General features: G+C 54.3%; 1 protein-coding gene across 3 annotated transcripts in view; it reads left to right on the top strand.

Annotated features, from left to right (window-relative positions):
* Positions 1-15,104, top strand: part of pepd (peptidase D) — a 224,675-nt gene that overhangs the window by 197,042 nt on the left and 12,529 nt on the right. For all 3 annotated transcript variants that reach the window (XR_005461732.1, XM_038806189.1, XM_038806190.1), the window contains exon 13: positions 11,958-12,142. Coding sequence is in view for 2 of the 3 variants with exons in the window: in XM_038806189.1 (XP_038662117.1) it covers positions 11,958-12,142 (185 nt within the window). In the remaining variant the exon portion in view is untranslated. The remainder of the gene's footprint in view (positions 1-11,957; positions 12,143-15,104) is intronic.

Below are 15,104 nucleotides of genomic sequence, written 5' to 3'. Positions count from 1 at the left end.
GCCAGGGCAACACGGTGGCACAGTGGTTAGCACTGCTGCCTCATATCGCCAGGGCAACACGGTGGCACAGTGGTTAGCACTGCTGCCTCACATCGCCAGGGCAACACGGTGGCACAGTGGTTAGCACTGCTGCCTCATATCGCCAGGGCAACACGGTGGCACAGTGGTTAGCACTGCTGCCTCACAGCGCCAGGGCAACACGGTGGCACAGTGGTTAGCACTACTGCCTCACATTGTCAGTGCGGCATGGAGACACAGTGGTTAGCACTGCTGCCTCACCGCATCAGGGGCCCTGGGTTCAATTCTGGCCTCGAGTGTCTGTGCGGAGTCTGCACGTTCTCCCCGTGTGTGCGTGGGTTTCCTCCGGGTGCTCCGGTTTCCTCCCACAGTCCAAAGATGTGCAGGTTAGGTGGATCGGCCATGAACAATTCTCCCTTGATGTCCAAAAGGCTATGTGGAGTTTCTGGGCCCTGGGGATAGGGTGTAGTCCTAGGTAGGGTGCTCTTTCCAAGGGTTGGTGCATGCTCGATGGGCCGAATGGCCTCCTGCTGGCTGTGCTGAATTTTCTCTCCTCTGGAATTTGGCAATGCCAAATGCTCCTGCTCAAGATTTCAGTGTCAATGTGGGTTTGTAACTATCAGACTGCCTGGCTGCTGTCAGCATAAAGGATGCACGATCTCGGCCCAATATCTGCAGGAGTCACACAGAAGGTTTACATTACAAGAATTCCTTCTGGATGAGGGGCCGGATGTTAACCCGTTTGAGGACCACGGCAGTGTTCTGCACCCCTTTTCAAAGCAAAGCCCCCACCTATTGGTGCATTGCTCTGAATTGAAGATTGGTCTCAAACTTCCCTGGTGTAACTTCCTCCAGCTCCTCAACCCGAGCCCTTGCCGACCACCAGCTGTCTCCAGCTCCAGCCCGTCAGCCCTGCAATTCTCCCCCTGAGCCTGTCCACCACGGGCGTTTCCTTCATCCTCTCGATTAAAATCTCACCTGCTTGACCAAGTGTTTGATCATCTCTGCCGATGTGGCTCGATAGTCACTCCTGTAAAACACCTGGGAACATGTTACTACATTAAAGGTGCTAGACAAATGCAAGTAGATGTTGATGCATCAGTGCGGGACTTTGTTCCACAGGGTAGAGAATGTCAGGCCTGTGTTGACGCTGGCTGATCTGGTCAGGGAGATGATGGGACTGCAGCAGTGCGATTAGGGAGGGGGCAAAACCAGCTTGGGTTCCGATTCTCTGTCCTGTTCCTGGTGTGTGTGGAGAGATCAGACCCTGGCTGTGATCCGACTCATGATAAACTATCTGATTTGGAGGCTCTCACGCCACAAACGGCCGGAGAATGGCCGGTTCCATGGCCGCACGTGCACATGGCGACAACCTGCAGCGGTCAGGCCGTGCAGCATTGCGCTGGCCGCGCATGGACCCTGACCTGCCAGAGAGTGCCCCCCCTGGACCCGGCCTGCCAGATAGTGCCCCCCTGGACCCGGCCTGCCAGATAGTGCCCGGCCTGCCAGATAGTGTCCCCCTGGACCCCGCCTGCCAGATAGTGCTCCCCTGGACCCGGCCTGCCAGATAGTGCCCCCCTGGACCCCGCCTGCTAGATAGTGCCCCCCTGGACCCGGCCTGCCAGATAGTGCCCCTCTGGACCCGGCCTGCCAGATAGTGCCCCCCTGGACCCGGCCTGCCAGATAGTGCCCCCCTGGACCCGGCCTGCCAGATAGTGCCCCCCTGGACCCTGACCTGCCAGATAGTGCCCCCCTGGACCCGGCCTGCCAGATAGTGCCCCCCTGGACCCTGACCTGCCAGATAGTGCCCCCCTGGACCCGGCCTGCCAGATAGTGCCCCCCTGGACTCCCCCATGCCACCCCTGGATTAGACACACGAGCTCTGAGACAAGAGGTTAAATTGAGAAGAAGGTGGTTTTCTTGGCTGCTTTTAGCGGTTCCTGCGACACTGATGAGGAACAGAGGAAGAATACACCTTGGCCGGGGGAGCGATACAACGTTCAGTCCAAACAGGAGGATCGAACTGAAGTTAACCAAAGACTGGAAATGTATCACCAACTCCAAAGCTGGTTTTAGTGTGCGTGCAAATTCCCCATCAGTCCCCCACATTATACTAACACAACGCATAACGGATTCGAAACATTCCCCCTCTCTTGCCATCTCCCCCCTTCCCTCCATCTCCCTCCTCCCCTCCATCTCCCTCCTCCCTTCCATCTTCCTCCTCCCCTCCATCATTCCCCTCCCCTCCATCATTCCCCTCCCCTCCATCATTCCCCTCCCCTCCATCTCCCTCCTCCCCTCCATCCCCCTCCTCCCTTCCATCTTCCTCCTCCCCTCCATCATTCCCCTCCCCTCCATCATTCCCCTCCCCTCCATCTCCCTCCTCCCCTCCATCTCCCTCCTCCCCTCCATCATTCCCCTCCCCTCCATCTCCCTCCTCCCCTCCATCTCCTCCTCCCCTCCATCTCCCTCCTCTCCTCCATCTCCCTCCTCCCCTCCATCTCCCTCCTCCCCTCCATCTCCCTCCTCCCCTCCATCTCCCTCCTCCCCTCCATCTCCCACCTCCCCTCCATCATTCCCCTCCCCTCCATCTATCTCCTCCCCTCCATCTCCCTCCTCCCCTCCATCTCCCTCCTCCCTTCCATCTTCCTCCTCCCCTCCATCTCCCTCCTCCCCTCCATCTCCCTCCTCCCCTCCATCTCCCCCCTTCCCTCCATCTCCCTCCTCCCCACCATCTCCCTCCTCCCCTCCATCTATCTCCGCCCCTCCATCTCCCTCCTCCCCTCCATCTCCCTCCTCCCCTCCATCTCCCTCCTCCCTTCCATCTCCCACCTCCCCTCCATCATTCCCCTCCCCTCCATCTCCCTCCTCCCCTCTATCGCCCTTTTCCCTTCCATCACCTTCCATTACCCTCCTCTCCTCCAATGCCCTCCTCCCCTCTCTCTTCCCATCATCTGGCTCCTCCTCACACACGCACACACAGATAAACACACATATAGATAGACACACAGACGGACACACACAGACACACATAGACATGCGCACACACAGATAGACATCCACAGGTAGACACACACAGGTAGAGAAGCACAGACACACACAGATAGACACACATGCACAATCACACAGATAGACACATACACACATAGATAGACACAGACACAGATAGACACACACAGATAGATATGCACACACACACAGATAGACGCATACACACAGATAGACACAAACAGACACACACGCACAGACACGTACAGACACACACAGACTCACACATGCACAATCACACAGATAGACACACACACAGCTAGACACATACACACAGATAGACACATGCAGATAGATACGCATGGATAGATATGCACACACACAGATAGACGCACATGCACAATCACACAGATATACAGAGACGCATATACACAGCTAGACACATACACAGACAGACACAGACAAACAGATAGACATGTACACACAGACATACACGCAGACACAAGATAGACATACATACACAGATGACACACGCACACACAGACCCACACACAGAAACACAGATACGATAGACACGCACGCACAAATAGACACATGCACATAGACACGCTCAGACACACAGACATGCACAGATAGACACGCACACATACACAGGCATGCACACTGACACACCCAGATACACGTGCAGATAGATACATACCTAGACACACAGACAGGCCTAGGCAGACACACACGCATGCATAGACGTGCTCACACAGACACACACACACATGCACAGACATGTGCACACACAGACACACACAAATGCACAGACGTGCACACACAGGCAAACACACACACAGAAGCAGACAGGCACACACAGATGCACAGACGTGCACACACAGGCAAACACACACACAGAAGCAGACAGGCACACACACAGATGCACAGACATGTGCACACATAGGCAGACACACAGATGTACAGATACGTGCCACACAGGCAGACACACAGATGTACAGATACGTGCACACACAGGCAGACACACAGATATTTACTCTGCAGAAAGACCTTTATGTATATAACCCTTGGTCGGAGTATGTGCCAGTTACAGTTTAACCATTAGCCACTAATGAACTGCGGACAAGGTCAGGTGGTCATGTATCCAGTCAGCACGGTGGCCGATAAAGCTGGTTACTGTGTAACTCAACAACTTATCATTCTCCACTGGATTTGAGGCACTGTCATTGCAAACGATTCAGACAGAGAGACTGAACTTTAAAAATATGTCGATATCCTCAAATATAATTCTCTGTCTCCTCGAGTAGAGAAGTCCAAGTTTAATAGTGTTGAGACTTTATTGACAGGGGTGAGGTGAGCTAACATCATCCATATTGTGGCTAACGTTTCTCCCCAAAGCGGCAGCTCAGCATTAATTCCCCCGCCCCCACACCCACCCTGAGAATGTGAGGTGCAGGCCAAGCTCAAGCTCCAGAAACTCAGATGATAGAAAAACGACACGGTTTACATGCGCATTAGAACAAACCACCTTCGTTGATGTAGAGCCAGTCTCGACCTCAGGATCCCAAAGCACGTTACAGGCAACAAAGAATTTTCCAGGTGTGGTCACTATGGAAATGACGAGATAATCGATGGACGTTTTGTTAAATATTGGTCAGGACATCAAGAAAAATCCACTTTTTGTTCAGATAGAGCTACGGGATCTTGCAGAAAGGTTAGGAGGGGTCAACACTCATTTGGAAGATTGCAACTCCGACAGTTCAGCACTCCCTCAGTACTGACGCTCTGACAGTGCGGCACTCCCTCAGTACTGACCCTCTGACAGTTCAGCACTCCCTCAGTACTGACCCTCTGACAGTGCAGCGCTCCCTCAGTACTGACCCTCTGACAGTGCGGCACTCCCTCAGTACTGACCCTCTGACAGTGCAGCGCTCCCTCAGTACTGACCCTCTGACAGTGCGGCACTCCCTCAGTACTGACCCTCTGACAGTGCAGCTCTCCCTCAGTACTGACCCCCCTCTGACAGTGCAGCTCTCCCTCAGTACTGACCCTCTGACAGTGCGGCACTCCCTCAGTACTGACCCTCTGACAGTGCAGCACTCCCTCAGTGCTGACCCTCTGACAGTGCAGCACTCCCTCAGTACTGACCCTCTGACAGTGCGGCTCCCTCAGTACTGACCCTCTGACAGTGCAGCACTCCCTCAGTACTGACCCTCTGACAGTGCGGCACTCCCTCAGTACTGACCCTCTGACAGTGCAGCTCTCCCTCAGTACTGACCCCCCTCTGACAGTGCAGCTCTCCCTCAGTACTGACCCTCTGACAGTGCGGCACTCCCTCAGTACTGACCCTCTGACAGTGCAGCACTCCCTCAGTGCTGACCCTCTGACAGTGCAGCACTCCCTCAGTACTGACCCTCTGACAGTGCGGCACTCCCTCAGTACTGACCCTCTGACAGTGCAGCACTCCCTCAGTACTGACCCTCTGACAGTGCAGCACTCCCTCAGTACTGACCCTCTGACAGTGCGGCACTCCCTCAGTACTGACCCTCTGACAGTGCAGCACTCCCTCAGTACTGACCCTCTGACAGTGCAGCTCTCCCTCAGTACTGACCCTCTGACAGTGCGGCACTCCCTCAGTACTGACCCTCTGACAGTGCAGCACTCCCTCAGTGCTGACCCTCTGACAGTGCAGCACTCCCTCAGTACTGACCCTCTGACAGTGCGGCACTCCCTCAGTACTGACCCTCTGACAGTGCAGCACTCCCTCAGTACTGACCCTCTGACAGTGCGGCACTCCCTCAGTACTGACCCTCTGACAGTGCGGCACTCCCTCAGTACTGACCCTCTGACAGTGCAGCACTCCCTCAGTACTGACCCTCTGACAGTGCGGCACTCCCTCAGTACTGACCCTCTGACAGTGCGGCACTCCCTCAGTACTGACCCTCTGACAGTGTAGCACTCCCTCAGTACTGACCCACTGACAGTGCAGCACTCCCTCAGTGCTGACCCTCTGACAGTGCAGCACTCCCTCAGTACTGACCCTCTGACAGTGCAGCACTCCCTCAGTACTGACCCTCTGACAGTGCGGCACTCCCTCAGTACTGACCCTCTGACAGTGCAGCTCCCTCAGTACTGACCCTCTGACAGTGCAGCACTCCCTCAGTACTGACCCTCTGATAGTGCAGCCCTCCCTCAGTACTGACCCTCTGACAGTGCAGCACTCCCTCAGTACTGACCCTCTGACAGTTCAGCACTCCCTCAGTACTGACCCTCTGACAGTGCAGCACTCCCTCAGTACTGACCCTCTGACAGTGCAGCACTCCCTCAGTACTGACCCTCTGATAGTGCAGCCCTCCCTCAGTACTGACCCTCTGACAGTGCAGCACTCCCTCAGTACTGACCCTCTGACAGTTCAGCACTCCCTCAGTACTGACCCTCTGACAGTGCAGCACTCCCTCAGTACTGACCCTCTGACAGTGCAGCTCTCCCTCAGTACTGACCCTCTGACAGTGCGGCACTCCCTCAGTACTGACCCTCTGACAGTGCAGCACTCCCTCAGTGCTGACCCTCTGACAGTGCAGCACTCCCTCAGTACTGACCCTCTGACAGTGCGGCACTCCCTCAGTACTGACCCTCTGACAGTGCAGCACTCCCTCAGTACTGACCCTCTGACAGTGCGGCACTCCCTCAGTACTGACCCTCTGACAGTGCGGCACTCCCTCAGTACTGACCCTCTGACAGTGCAGCACTCCCTCAGTACTGACCCTCTGACAGTGCGGCACTCCCTCAGTACTGACCCTCTGACAGTGCGGCACTCCCTCAGTACTGACCCTCTGACAGTGTAGCACTCCCTCAGTACTGACCCACTGACAGTGCAGCACTCCCTCAGTGCTGACCCTCTGACAGTGCAGCACTCCCTCAGTACTGACCCTCTGACAGTGCAGCACTCCCTCAGTACTGACCCTCTGACAGTGCGGCACTCCCTCAGTACTGACCCTCTGACAGTGCAGCTCCCTCAGTACTGACCCTCTGACAGTGCAGCACTCCCTCAGTACTGACCCTCTGATAGTGCAGCCCTCCCTCAGTACTGACCCTCTGACAGTGCAGCACTCCCTCAGTACTGACCCTCTGACAGTGCAGCACTCCCTCAGTACTGACCCTCTGACAGTGCAGCACTCCCTCAGTACTGACCCTCTGACAGTGCAGCACTCCCTCAGTACTGACCCTCTGATAGTGCAGCCCTCCCTCAGTACTGACCCTCTGACAGTGCAGCACTCCCTCAGTACTGACCCTCTGACAGTTCAGCACTCCCTCAGTACTGACCCTCTGACAGTGCAGCACTCCCTCAGTACTGACCCTCTGACAGTGCAGCACTCCCTCAGTACTGACCCTCTGACAGTGCAGCACTCACTCAGTACTGACCCTCTGACAGTGCGGCACTCCCTCAGTACTGACCCTCTGACAGTGCAGCACTCCCTCAGTACTGACCCTCTGACAGTGTAGCACTCCCTCAGTACTGACCCTCTGACAGTGCAGCACTCCCTCAGTACTGACCCTCTGACAGTGCGGCACTCCCTCAGTACTGACCCTCTGACAGTGCGGCACTCCCTCAGTACTGACCCTCTGACAGTGCAGCACTCCCTCAGTACTGACCCTCTGACAGTGCAGCACTCCCTCAGTACTGACCCTCTGACAGTGCGGCACTCCCTCAGTACTGACCCTCTGACAGTGCAGCACTCCCTCAGTGCTGTAGTGGTGTATCAGTGTGGATTTTGGATATTCTGAATGAAATATTTTCCTGCTGAGTGGAAGAGCGGAGAATGCTGCGTGTGTGTATTATTTATCAGTTTTTCATGTTGTGTCGCATTAGCACTGCTGTCTCAGGATTATTCTGCAGATAGAACTCCATGTAACTAAATATTTACAGTGTCCATACATTGCTGTTCTGTGTCCTAGCATCATACATACTGCCAACCTCGACCTTGATATCAGGCACTCCCTCTCCTCGAGATTGGTTGGAGGCCTAGTCTGCGGGTTGTCCATGTGGAGTAGATGTGCCCTGTACCGCTGGCAATTTTCTTCAAACCCCCATTGCTCATCCACGCTTCCCTCTGTCTTCTATGACATGCCAGTGCTGTATCCATCTTGCCAGCTGACCTCTGACCCTGTGCAACTTCACCATCTGTAATAGTCTGCCATGAGGCACCTTGTCAAAGGCCTTACTGAAGTCCATGTAGACAACATCCACTGCCCTACCCTCATCAATCATCTTCGTCACTTCCTCAAATACTTAATCAAGTTAGTGAGGCACGACCTCCCCTTCACAAAACCATGCTGCCTCTCGCTAATACGTCCATTTGTTTCCAAATGGGAGTAAATCCTGTCTCTAAGAATCTTTTCCAATAATTTCCTTACCACTGATGTAAGGCTCACCGGCCTATAATTTCCTGGATTATCATTCTTGCCCTTCATAAACAAAGGAACAACATTGGCTACTCTCCCGTCCATGTGACCTCACCTTCAGCCAATGTAGGATACAGAGATTTCTGTCAAGGCCCCAACAATTTCCTCCCTTGCCTCTCTCAGTATTCTGGGGTAGATCCCATCAGGCCCTGGGGACTTATCTACCTTAATATTTTTTAAGATGCCCAACACATAGTTTCCCTCCTGTCCTTGAGTGGGCCAACCCTTTCCCTAGCTACCCTCTTGCTCTTTATATACATATAAAATGCCTTGGGATTCTCCTTGATCCTGTTGCCAAGGGCTTTATGACCCCTTTTAGCCCTCCTCACGCCTTGTTTAAGTTCCTTCCTACTTTCTTCTTATTCCTCACGGGCTTTGTCTGTTCTGAGCCTTCTAGACCTTACAAACGCTTCCTTTTCCTTTTGGACTAGGCTCACAATATCTCTCGTTATCCAAGGTTCCCGAAACTTGCCATACTTATCCTTCTTTTCACAAGAATCTGCAGGTCATGAATTCTAATCAACTGAAAGCCCCTACATATCAGATGTTGATTCACCCTCAAACAGCTCCCACCCCCCACCCCCAATCCCCAATCTAAATTCTTCAGTTCCTGCCAATATTGTTGTAATTAGCCTTCCCCCAATTTAGCACCTTCACCTGAGGACTACACTTATCCTTATCCATCACCTTCACCTGAGGACTACACCTGAGGACCACTCTTATCCTTATCCATCAGTACCCTAAAACTTACTGAATTATGGTCACTGTTCCTGAACTGCTCCCCGACTGAAACTTCGATCACCTGGCCGGGCTCATTCCCCAATATCAGGTCCAGTCCAGCCCCTTCCTGAGTTGGGCTATCTACATATTGTTTCAAGAAGCCCTCCTGGATGCTCCTGACAAACTCTGCCCTGTCTAAGCCCCTAGCACTCAGTGAGTCTCAGTCAATATTGGGGAAGTTAAAATCACCCACCACGATAATCCTGTTGTTTTTACTCCTTTCCAAAATCTGCCGACATATCTGCTCCTCTATCTCCCGCTGGCTGTTGGGAGGCCTGTAGTAAACCCCCAACATTGTGACTGCACCCTTCTTATTCCTGATCTCTACCCATATAGCCTCGCTGCCCTCTGAGGTGTCCTCCCGCAGTACAGCTGTGATATTCTCCCTAACCAGTAGCGCAACTCCGCCACCCCTTTTACATCCCCCACTATCCCGCCTGAAACATCTAAATCCTGGAACGTTTAGCTGCCAATCCTGTCCTTCCCTCAACCAGGTCTCTGTAATGGCAACAACATCATAGTTCCAAGTACTAATCCAAGCTCTAAATTCATCTGCCTTACCTGTTATACTTCTCATATTGATACCATGACCCCAGTCCCGCTGCGTTCAGCAGCATCTCCCTTCCTGCTCTTCACCTCAATCTTACTGGCTTTAGCCTCTCGTTCCCCCTCCCACCTGCTGACCTACTGCTCTGGTTCCCACACCCCCCTCAACGAATGCCCGCCCATAGGCTTCGCGTAAGCCTACTTGTGACAATAATAAAGATTATTATTATTACCGCATCTTCTGTGCATACAGATTCCAATCTTCTCGTCCCGCATCAAACACGTCCAACAATCCGAAAAGAAGCAGAATGAAAGCAAATTTTGTTGCCAGTTTAGTAAGGGTAACAAAGAGTCCACACCCAGTCGGTCCAAACAACAGTTATTTATTTTATAATTACAATTATATACAGTTCCAGCAGCTCCCTACTGGCCGTCCATTTATACAAAGCCAAGTTCAGGGTTCGTCACCCCTTCATCGGGGAGCTGCTATTCTGCAGGATCCATGGGGTTATCATCCCGACCCTGTAAAACTCGGGTTATAACAGGAAGGTGAGAGGGGAGTGGATTTGGAGGGTTGGAGGAGTGAGGGAGTGGAATTGGAGGGTAGGAGGAGTGAGGGAGTGGAATTGGAGGGTAGGAGGAGTGAGGGAGTGGAATTGGAGGGTAGGAGGAGTGAGGGAGTGGAATTGGAGGGTAGGAGGAGTGAGGAAGTGGAATTGGAGGGTAGGAGGAGTGAGGGAGTGGAATTGGAGGGTAGGAGGAGTGAGGGAGTGGAATTGGAGGGTAGGAGGATTGAGGGAGTGGAATTGGAGGGTAGGAGGAGTGAGGGAGTGGATTTGGAGGGTAGGAGGAGTGAGGGAGTGGAATTGGAGGGTAGGAGGAGTGAGGGAGTGGAATTGGAGGGTAGGAGGATTGAGGGAGTGGAATTGGAGGGTAGGAGGAGCGAGGGAGTGGATTTGGAGGGTAGGAGGAGTGAGGGAGTGGAATCGGAGGGTAGGAGGAGTGAGGGAGTGGAATTGGAGGGTAGGAGGATTGAGGGAGTGGAATTGGAGGGTAGGAGGATTGAGGGAGTGGAATTGGAGGGTAGGAGGATTGAGGGAGTGGAATTGGAGGGTAGGAGGATTGAGGGAGTGGAATTGGAGGGTAGGAGGAGTGAGGGAGTGGAATTGGAGGGTAGGAGGAGTGAGGAAGTGGAATTGGAGGGTAGGAGGAGTGAGTGAGTACAATTGGAGGGTAGGAGGAGTGGGGGAGTGGAATTGGAGGGTAGGAGGAGTGAGGAAGTGCTGGAGGGTAGGAGGAGTGAGTGAGTGCAATTGGAGGGTAGGAGGAGTGAGGGAGTGGAATTGAAGGGGGAGAGGGGAGTTGGAGGTGGTGAGGGAAGTTGGAGGCGGTGTGGGGAGTGGAATTGGAGGGTAGGAGGAGTGAGGGAGTGGAATTGGAGGGTAGGAGGAGTGAGGGAGTGCTGGAGGGTAAGAGGAGTGAGTGGAATTGGAGGGTAGGAGGATTGAGGGTGTGGAATTGGAGGGTAGGAGGAGTGAGGGAGTGCTGGAGGGTAGGAGGAGTGAGTGAGTGCAATTGGAGGGTAGGAGGAGTGAGGGAGTGGAATTGAAGGGGGAGAGGGGAGTTGGAGGAGGTGAGGGAAGTTGGAGGCGGTGTGGGGAGTTGGAGGCGGTGTGGGGAGTTGGAGGCGGTGTGGGGAGTTGGAGGCGGTGTGGGGAGTTGGAGGCGGTGTGGGGAGTTGGAGGCGGTGAGGGGAGTTGGAGGAGGTGAGGGGAGTTGGAGGAGGTGAGGGGAGTTGGAGGCGGTGTGGGGAGTTGGAGGCGGTGTGGGGAGTGGAATTGGAGGGTAGGAGGAGTGAGGGAGTGGAATTGAAGGGGGAGAGGGGAGTTGGAGGAGGTGAGGGGAGTTGGAGGCGGTGAGGGAAGTTGGAGGCGGTGTGGGGAGTGGAATTGGAGGGGGAGAGGGGAGTTGGAGGGGGAGAGGGGAGTTGGAGGAGGTGAGGGGAGTTGGAGGCGGTGTGGGGAGTGGAATTGGAGGGTGTGGGGTGTGAGGGCAGAACCGGGTCTGTAAAGGTTTTGTCACTTGCAGCCTCAGCAGTAGATTTATTTTTGTGCATTTTTGTTTGAATTCCTGACGTGTCTCCCTGTTTGTGTTTTAACAAGGGGTCAGCTGGCCTGACATGCATCGCCTCGCTGAGAGAGTGCAGCTGGAAGAGTTGACAAGGATTGGCATTCTGCAAGGCAATGTGGCGGACATGATGAAAGTCTATTTAGGAGCAATATTCATGCCCCATGGTCTGGGTCATCTGCTTGGATGTGACGTCCATGATGTTGGCGGATACCCAGAGGTCAGTGTCCATTCCCTTCAATCACACGCAATGAGGATCGAATCCAGCTTTAACTCTCTGTCTGTCATAGGCTCAGTTTGCAGATAAACCCATCTCACTCCCTTTGCATTCCCATCTCACTCCCTTTGCATTCCCATCTCACTCCCTTTGCATTCCCATCTCACTCCCTTTGCATTCCCATCTCACTCCCTTTGCATTCCCATCTCACTCCCTTTGCATTCCCATCTCACTCCCTTTGCATTCCCATCTCACTCCCTTTGCATTCCCATCTCACTCCCTTTGCATTCCCATCTCTCAGGAAGATGCTGACTCTGCCTAGAAAACTGGTTCCCTTCTGCTGAGTGTTCAACCAGAGTGTGAACCAGATCGGCCAGAGCTGACGGACTATTTGTCTATCGTGTGCATCACACCTCAGCCGCATTCAGGTGCTATTCAGGCAGAGAAGGATCCCAGGCTGATAGTCCCCATGCAATCTTCTTTCTCGCTCTCCTCCCCCTCTCCTGCACCCTCTCTTCCTTCCCTCCCTCTCTTTTATCCACTCCCTCCCTTTTTAAAAAAAATTTAGAGTACCCAATTCACCTTTTCCAGTTAAGGGGCAATTTAGTGTGACCAATCCACCTATCCTGCACATCTTTGGGTTGTGGGGGTGAAACCCACGCAGACACGGGGAGAATGTGCAAACTCCACACAGACAGTGACCCAGGGCCGGGATCGAACCTGGGACCTCGGCGCCGTGAGGCCGCAGTGCTAACCCACTGCGCCACCTGTGCTGCCCCTCTCTCTCCCCCTCCCTTTCTCTTCCCCCTCCCTTTCTTTCCCTCTCCTTCCCTCCCTTTCTCTCCATCTCTCATCTCTCTCTCCTCCTTCCCTCTCTCCCCTTTCCCCCTCTTCTCCTTTCTTCTCTCGCTCTGTTCCTCTATTTCCTCCCAGTAAATCACAGGCAGTCTCCATGATCCCACGTGAATGGAGCAATCAGTGTATCAGTAATTCATAAATCACTGATAATCAACAGCTTTGGAATTCAGTTTTAAAGTTTAGTTCCAGCGGATTAATTGCCAAATTCGTAAATTATATAAATAAGATTCATTTGGCAGTTTCAATTTTATAATGGGCGATTTTCCAGTGTGACACACTAGAGTTGTTTCATTGGGATAAATGTATTTGTACATTTCTGGAAATCTTCAGCCATAAGTTTAGTTTTTACAGCAATCCATTAAGGGCTGGATTAGCACTCACCGTCACCTTCAAACTGCAATTGGGCAGCGGGCCGTGGGCAACGGTGGACTTTAATGAAGCAGTGGGGGGGGTGTAACAGGGCGGCGGGGGTGTAACAGGGCAATGGGGGAGTGTAACGGAGCGACAAGGAGTGTAACAGGGCGGCGGGGGTGTAACAGGGCGGCGGGTGTGTAACAGGGCGGCGTGGGTGTAACAGGGCGGCGGGGGTGTAACAGGGCGGCGGGTGTGTAACAGGGCGGCGGGGGTGTAACAGGGCGGCGGGGAGTGTAACAGGGCGGCGGGGAGTGTAACAGGGCGGCGGGGAGTGTAACAGGGCGGCGGGGAGTGTAACAGGGCGGCGGGGAGTGTAACAGGGCGGCGGGGAGTGTAACAGGGCGGCGGGGAGTGTAACAGGGCGGCGGGGAGTGTAACAGGGCGGCGGGGAGTGTAACAGGGCGGCGGGGAGTGTAACAGGGCAATGGGGGAGTGTAACGGAGCGACAAGGAGTGTAACGGGGAGATGAGGGTTAACAGGCGATGGAGGGTGTAACCAGGTGGAAAGAGGTGTAATGGGGGGTGTAAAACAGCAGTAGGGAGTGTAACTGGATGGCAGGGATAGTAACGGAGCGGTGGGGAATGTAACAGGACAATGGCAGGGTGTTACGGGGCGACAGGAAGTGTAATGTGGAAATGGAGAGTATTACAGGGTAATGGGGAGTGTAATGAGGCGATGGGGAGTGTAATGAGGCGATGGGGAGTGTAATGAGACGATGGGGAGTGTAATGGGGGAATGGGGAGTGTAATGAGGCGGTGGGGAGTGTAATGAGGCGATGGGGAGTGTAATGAGGGAATGGGGAGTGTAATGAGGCGATGGGGAGTGTAATGAGGCGATAGGGAGTGTAATGAGGGAATGGGGAGTGTAATGAGGGAATGGGGAGTGTAATGAGGGAATGGGGAGTGTAATGAGGGAATGGGGAGTGTAATGAGGCGATGGGGAGTGTAATGAGGGAATGGGGAGTGTAATGAGGGAATGGGGAGTGTAATGAGGCGATGGGGAGTGTAATGAGGCGATGGGGAGTGTAATGAGGCGATGGGGAGTGTAATGAAGGAATGGGGAGTGTAATGAGGCAATGGGGAGTGTAATGAGGCAATGGGGAGTGTAATGGGGAAATGGTGTCATGGGGTGTCAGGAAATGTAACATGGAGAAGTTGGCATTGTAATGGGGTGGCCGGGGATGGAACGGAGCAGCGGCGCTTTGCGTGGCAGTTGTAGGAGTAGCCGCATCGTCGGAGATGCAACAGGGCGGCAGGAATGTGTATGGGGATGGTGCGCGGGGGTGGGGGGAGAGGGGCAGTGGGGGGGTGTAAGGGGCAGTGGGGGGGTGTAAGGGGCAGTGGGGGAGGAGGGGCAGTGGGGGGGGAGGGGCAGTGGGGGGAGAGGGGCAGTGGGGGGGTGTAAGGGGCAGTGGGGGGGAGGGTCAGTGGGGGGGAGGGACAGTGGGGGGTGTAAGGGGCAGTGAGTGGGTGTAAGGGGCAGTGGGGGGGAGGGGCAGTGGGGGGTGTAAGGGGAAGTGGGGGGAGGGGCAGTGGGGGGTGTAAGGGGCAGTGGGGGGGTGTAAGGGGCAGTGGGGGGGGGTGTAAGGGGCAGTGGGGGGTGTAAGGGGCAGTGGGGGGGTGTAAGGGGCAGTGGGGGGTGTAAGGGGCAGTGGTGGGGGGGTGTAAGGGGCAGTGGGGGGAGAGGGGCAGTG

This window comes from Scyliorhinus canicula, chromosome 9, assembly GCF_902713615.1.
Source record: "Scyliorhinus canicula chromosome 9, sScyCan1.1, whole genome shotgun sequence".
NCBI lineage: Eukaryota > Metazoa > Chordata > Chondrichthyes > Carcharhiniformes > Scyliorhinidae > Scyliorhinus > Scyliorhinus canicula.
The sequence above is the reverse complement of the archived record's forward strand: the minus strand, read 5'-3'. Positions and strand labels throughout refer to the sequence as shown.